At 34.0% G+C, this 7,602-nt stretch overlaps 1 protein-coding gene across 1 annotated transcript; it reads right to left on the bottom strand.

Annotated features, from left to right (window-relative positions):
- Positions 1-1,108: 1,108 nt before the first annotated feature.
- LOC140874429 (uncharacterized) lies at positions 1,109-4,775 on the bottom strand. Its single transcript, XM_073277717.1, has 4 exons — positions 3,300-4,775; positions 3,046-3,205; positions 2,716-2,937; positions 1,109-2,235 (listed from the first exon to the last, which is right to left on the bottom strand). Exons 1-4 carry the CDS (start codon positions 4,773-4,775, stop codon positions 1,109-1,111), a joined length of 2,985 nt encoding a protein of 994 aa, XP_073133818.1.
- Positions 4,776-7,602: the final 2,827 nt, after the last annotated feature.

Here is a 7,602-nt window from a genome sequence, read left to right as displayed (position 1 = left end):
AAAAATTTAATATTCCCCCTAAACATGTGCTTAATCTATTCAATATTAATTAAACCAAGAACATTTCGAAAATAGGAAAACTTAGCGTCAGGTAGAGGTTTGGTGAAAATATCGGCAACTTGCATATCGGTTGAGACATGTTCCAGACGAACATCTTTCTTCTGGACATGATCTCGGATGAAATGGTGACGAATGTCAATATGCTTTGTTCTGGAATGTAGAACTGGATTGTATGTTATAGAAATTGCACTTGCATTATCACAAAAGATTGGTGCTTCAGATTAATTAACACCAAAATCTCTGAGTTGCTGTTGGATCCAGAGCAATTGTGCACAACAACTTCCAGCTGCTAAATATTCTGATTCTGCTGTAGAAGTAGCAATGGAAGTTTGTTTCTTACTAAACCAAGAAATAAGTCTATCACCAAGAAATTGACAAGTCCCACTTGTGCTTTTACGATCAATTCTGCAACCTGCATAATCTGCATCTGAGTAACCAATTAGATTAAAGCTAGAATCTTTTGGATACCATAAACCAACATTCTGAGTTCCCTTAAGGTATTTTAGGATTCTCTTTGCAGCAATATAGTGAGATTGCTTCGGACCAAATTGAAATCTTGCACACAGACCAACTGAGAACATAATGTCCGGTCTGCTTGCTGTCAGATAGAGTAAGGAACCTATAAGCCCTCTGAATAAAGTTTGATCTACTGAGGGTCCAGCTTCATCTTTATCCAATTTGATTGAAGCACTCATTAGAGTACTAGTTGCAGAGAAATTCTCCATTCCAAACTTCTTTAGAAGTTCTTTTGTATATTTGGCATGGTTAATGAATATCCCTTTTTCCATATGTTTGACTTGCAATCCCAGAAAGAATGTTAGTTCTCCCATCATGCTCATTTCGAATTTGTCCTGCATCATCTTAGAAAACTTTTTGCATAATTTGGGGTTAGATGACCCAAATATGATATCATCAACATATATTTGTACTAATAATGTATGATCGCCTTGGACAAATTTAAAAAGAGTTTTATCTACAGAACCAATAGTAAAACCATGATCATTGAGAAAAAGTGCAAGAGTATCATACCAAGCTCGTGGAGCTTGTTTTAACCCATAAAGAGCTTTATCCAGTTGAACACATGATCTGGATAAATTTGGCTTTCGAAACCTGGGGGTTGTTCCACAAATACTTCTTCTTGGAGAAGACCATTGAGAAACGCACTTTTAACATCCATCTGGAATACCTTAAAGTCCTTGAAAGCAGCATAAGCAAGAAATATTCTAATAGCTTCAAGTCTAGCAACAGGGGCAAATGATTCATCAAAATCAATACCCTCTTCTTGTCTATAACCCTGTGCTACAAGTCGAGCCTTATTTCTTACTACATTACCACTTTCATTGAGTTTATTTTTAAAAACCCATCTAGTTCCTATTATAGATTTATCTGAAGGTCTAGGAACTAAATGCCAGACAGAGTTTCTTTCGAATTGGTTCAATTCATCTTGCATGGCTTCTATCCAACTACTATCAAGAAGAGCTTCTTCGACTTTCTTAGGTTCTATATGAGAGATAAAAGCAGCATGTATAAATTCATTAATCATCTGACCTCTGGTTCTCAAAGGTGCAGATGGATTACCTATTACCAAGTTTGGTGGATGAGTCTTGGACCATCTGTAATTTGGACCAAGTTGATCTGTATTTCCTTGTTGATCTTGATCATTATTATGTGCAATATGATCTGTGTTTGTTATGATCTCATTCTCAACTGGTGGTTCGTCTGGTCTTTGTTCTTCAGTTTGATCTGGTTCATATAGAACATTTTGTATAATCTGGATTTCTTCTTCATCATCTGTGACAAGCTTTGAATCTTCTATTCTGTTACTAAGATCATTTAAGCTTGAAGATTCATTAGTAACAGATGTCTCATCAAAAACAATGTGAACTGATTCTTCAACTATCAGAGATTTAGTATTAAATGCTCGATAAGCTTTACTAACAGATGAGTATCCAAGAAACAAACCAGCATCTGATCTGACATCAAGTGCAGTCAGATGAGTCTTACCATTGTTGTGAATGAAGCATTTGCAACCAAATACCTTGAAGTAGGATACCACTGGAACTTTACCATACCAGATCTCATAAGGTGTTTTTCCAATTTTCTTATTAATCATTGATCTGTTTTGAGTATAACACGCTGTATTTACAGCTTCTGCCCAAAACTTTGGAGAAATATCTGAATCAGCAATCATTGTTCTAGCAGCTTCCTTTAGAGTTCTATTTCTCCTTTCTGCAACACCATTTTGTTGTGGTGTTCTAGCTGCCGAATACTCATGCTTGATTCCATGATTTTCAAGATACGTAGACAGAGTTTGATTTGTAAACTCGGTTCCTTTGTCACTTCTAATTTTATCAATCGATTGAGATTTCTCATTTTGAAGTCTTAAAATAAGTTTAATCAATTGAGTGGCAGTTTGATCTTTGGATTTTAAAAATACCACCCAAGTGAATCTCGAGAAATCATCAACAATAACCAAGGTATATTTCATTCCCCCTAAGCTTGTTACTGGTATAGGACCAAAGAGATTCATGTGCAATAGTTCTAAGCTTTTGGAAGATGATTTATAACCTTTGTTTTTTAAAGTTGATCTGATCTGCTTACCTAGTTGGCAGGCAGAACAAATTTTATCTTTTGAAAACTCGATTTTAGGCAGACCTGTAACCAATTCATGTTTACTCGGATTGGCTAAAGCTTTGAAGTTCAAGTGATTGAGTCTCTTGTGCCGTAACCAATTTTGGTTCATCTTTGATGCTATCAAGCAGACTGAAGTGTTTGGTTGATCCGACCAATTGACTCTATAAGTATTTCCGTTTCTTTCTCCTGTCATAATGATTAGTCCAGATTGATCTTTTACAGTGCAAGTGTGCTTTTGAAATTCTACGAAGTAATCATAGTCACATAATTGACTAATACTAATCAGATTGTATTTCAAATTCTCTACGAGTAATACATCTTTTATGTGAATATTTCCATGGATAAGCTTACCCTTACCCATGGTTATACCTTTAGAGTTATCTCCGAAAGTGATCTTAGGTCCTGATCCTGGAATATATTCAGATAGCATTCTTCTGTCTCCTGTCATATGCCTTGAGCATCCACTATCCAAGTACCATACTGTTTGTTTGATTAATTCGCCTTTGTTTTCCTACAAAAAGAAAATAAAATAAATTTGGTCCCCATTCCTACTTGGGTCCACGCTGGATTAATCCCTTTGGAATCCATACTTGGATTATCCTTACAGACTTTCCATTATGCTGTCCTTTGGGAATGACATATTTATTTGATGACCATTGTGCATTGTGCTGTGTGTGCCAAGTGTTATGATCAGATCGATTATTCCTATTTGACTTCCAATATTTCATATTCGAGCTGTTAGATTGTGGTTTATGTTGAGTTGGTGAAGTTCTTTGTCTTTCTGAACCATTTCTAGACCAATTTGATCTAGGTTTAGTCCATCTTGACTTAGATCTATCTGGCTCAACATATCCCAGTCCTCTGTGTATGAGTTTGCTCTGATGAGATATTGAATATGTCATAGGAACCTCAGGTTCATATATCATGCTGGATCTCACAAACTTTAAATACTTTAAGTTTTTATTCTCCAGACATGATTGAGTGGTTGAAGTAGATGAACTTCCTTCATTTGTGTTGTAGCCTAAGCCAGATTTATCTCCAGCTTGCTTTTGCATTCCGGTAAGTTTATCTAAGGATATCGATGCTTTATTCCAAGAATTTACTAGATCTATTAATCTCTGATTTTCAGATAAAGTTTCTTGTAGCTTACTTCTCATATCATTGTTCTTGGTCATCAACAAATTTATCTGAGCTTTTAGACTGTCAGAGTACTCTTTCGATTTACTTTGATCTGACTTATCTGTTGTGCTCTTTTCATTTGTTCTGACTTCATCGAACTTTTGAGATAGTGTGCGATATTCAATGACCATCTCATTTAATGCATTAATAAGATCTTCCTTACTAAATTCATCAGAAGTAAAGTCAAGTACCTCTCCATCGTCTGGAATGTCAGCGTCATTAGCCATAAGACATTTGACAGCTTCATCTTCACTTTCACTTGACGATGCTTCTGAGTCGGATGAGGTGGAATCTGATTCTGCCCATTTGCTATTGCTTTCATCTACTAATAGGGCTTTTTGTTCTTTCTTTCTACTGAATCTTTTCTTTTCTTCTCTCGAATTCTTTTTGTATGAAGTTCTTTTCTCATCCTTCTTGGGTTTGGTACAATCGGCTATGAAGTGTCCTTCTTTTCCACAGTTGTAGCAAGCTCGATTTTCTTCAGCTGGTTCATTTGATTTGAAACTTGATCTGTTAGCTCTTTGGAAACTATTTTGATTCTTCCTCATGAATCTTCCAAATTTCTTTACAAATAGTGACATTGCATCGCTACTGATTTGTTCTGCGGTCTTAGTTGCAGGAGTTTCATCTGCTGCAGTGAGAGCTTTGGTGACTTGTGATGTTGATGTGTCTTCCTCAGTTTGAACTCCCAGCTCGAATTCATAGGCTTTGAGGTCTGCAAATAAATCATGTAGTTCGATCTTATTGAGATCTTTGGATTCTCTCATAGCGACTGTCTTTACATCCCATTCTCGTGGCAGAGCTCTCATGACTTTGAGTGCTACTTCACGATTTCTGTAACTCTTTACAAGTGCATTTAGCTCGATCATAATGCTGCTGAATCTTTCATCAAATTCATTCATTGTTTCTCCTGGTTTCATCTTGATATTGTCAAACTTTTGAATAGCCACCATGAGTTTGTTCTCCTTCATTTGATCATTTCCTTCACACAATTGAGTGAGATTTTCCCATATTTCTTTGGCAGTAGTACAACTTTTGATCTTGCTAAACATGTTTTTGTCCAGAGTTTTGTATAGAATATCTCTGGCAACATTGCCAAGATTGGTTTTCATTTTATCTTCAGAAGTCCATTCAGATCGAGGTTTTTCTATCATCTGAGGAGCACCTTCAGTAATAGCAACAGCAGTGTTGACTTTCATAATCTTCATTGGTTCATCTGTTACAACGAACCACATATCATCATCCAGTGCTGATAGATGTGTCTGCATACGAATTTTCCAGTCATCATAATCTTCTATTGAAAACATATGAATTTTACTAAACGATGTCATAGCTAAAGATGCCATAGATTAAGAGATGATTCAGGTGATAAGCAAGAACCTCTCTGATACCACTTGTTAGGATCGAAATATGTGTAGAGGGGGGGGGGGTGAATACACAATTAAAAAATTTCAGAGTACTTCGATCTGATTTGTTAGAATCAGATGAAAGTTTTATTTGATTAAAACTTTTGATCTGCTTGAAAGATTCTGACCAAGTCAGGCGGAAGTAATCTTCCTTGCAGATTGAACACTTATAAGAACTAATGCAGATGAAATGGAATAAAAGCAGTAGAGAGATAGATTTGTTTCTGAATGTTCGGAGATGAATTCTCCTACGTCACCCCTTCTTCTGTTTCCAGAAGGATTCCACTAGAAGACTTTGACTTATACAATCCCTTTGTACAAATCCAATCCAATCAATCTTTTAAAAGGAACTCCTAGCAATATTCTAACTCAAAGCAGAACAACTTTTCTACTTAAAGTTTACAAAATGAAGCAACAGAGTATGCTTCGTTGATTTGATCTGGAAAGCTATATGACTTTGATCTGGATCGAATTGAAATATTTCTTTGAGCTTTGATCGATCTGGGAGATATTATAACTCAGAGTATCGAGACTTTGATCTGATAAGTTTCTGGGTTTGAGTGAAGACTATTTCAAAATTCGATTGCTTTGTAATTTTCACTCCTTGGTCTCGTGTCTTCAATCTTCGAAATACTTGTATATAAAGTCATCAAAAAGTAATCAGTGAGCCGCCAACACTTTCTGATTTTGAGCCGCCAGCATATCTCATAAATGGCTCACAAATCTTGACTTAGAGTGAAGGCCGATCAACGTTCAAAATCTCATTAAATGAGTTTGTCGTTTTCTTCAATGATAGCAACGGTTAGATTTTTGACAAGGCTTCGATCTGGTTGTTGACCATTTTAGATCTTGTGTCAATCGCTCTGGTGTAGTTTGATCTGCATCACATTACTTTGATCTGGCAACTTTCATAGAGATATTTATTTTTTAATATTTGATGGGTCCGATTAATTTATTTACTTGGTTTTGTTTTGACTTTATAATCACCGAAATTTTAGAGTTTGATTCTCCAACAATATCATTCAGACCCAATGACTCAAGATGCATTTCTACATCGAGAGTCCATGGCATATAATTTTTTCCAGTAATATCGAGCGCAACGAATTCAAGCTTTGCCAAATTTGACATGGTGGTACTAGTAAAATAACAATGCATTTTATTAGTTAATTTCCATTAATATGACAATACAAAATAATGGAAAAACGATGAAACGATGAGTACAAGTGTGTGTAAAAACATAGAAAACATGTGTGGTGGATAGTCACCGGTAAATATAAGACTCGTGAGTATGATAATCATAATAGTTATAAAAAATAGCCTAAAAATGTCATCAACTTCTTCTTCGAAAAATCGAGAAATTATTGAGAGAAGGAGTGAGTTTGGTGTGATTGAAAATGTGTTTGAGTGATCATATTTATAGGGCAAAAACTAGCTGTTTATTACCGTTTATGACCGTTGGTATATATACACAATAAAAATGTATAAGCAGTAAAATATAGTATAATCATATCACGTTATTATAAGATTGGTGTCATAGACATCCTTTTATATAATAACATAAAATTATACAAATATTGTATATATAAACAATAAAAATATATAAACTGTAATATATGGCATAATCATATCACGTTATTATAAGATGGTGTCATAGACATCTTTTTATATAATAACATGAAATTATACGAATAGTTAATATATATACATAATAAATATATATCATATCACGTTATTATAATGCCGGTGTCATAGACATCCTTTTATATAATAACATAAAATTATATATTAATATATACACAATAAAAATATATATTATATCACGTTATTATAAGTTCGGTGTCATAGACATTTTTTTATATAATAACATGAAATTATATATTAATATATAAACAATAAAAATATATATCATATCACGTTATTATAAGGTCGGTGTCATATACATCTTTTTATATAATAACATGAAATTATATATTAATATATACACAATTAAAATATATAGACAGTAAAATAAATATTCTTACTTGTTGAATATTTTTGCCTTGTGTTTGGGAGCTTTGGAAATTATATAGAACCTTCGAGCGATCGTGCTGATAACGTATTGTGAAAAAGTAAAAATTTATGGTAAAAATTAAAAACTCCAAAACTTAAAATATATCAAACTGTACACTTTAAAAATTTTTTCTCTCAATTCAATTGTATCTTTCATCACAAATGAAGACCTATTTATAAATCCACATTTTGAGATTAGTCCAAAAATAATTACATAATCATCTACATCATCACACACTAATTTTCAACATTTTACAACTCAATTTTCAACATT

This window comes from Henckelia pumila, chromosome 1 (assembly GCF_033568475.1).
Source record: "Henckelia pumila isolate YLH828 chromosome 1, ASM3356847v2, whole genome shotgun sequence".
NCBI classification, from domain to species: Eukaryota; Viridiplantae; Streptophyta; class Magnoliopsida; order Lamiales; family Gesneriaceae; genus Henckelia; species Henckelia pumila.
Note: the sequence above shows the minus strand (reverse complement) of the source record. Positions and strands in the feature narration are given on the sequence as shown.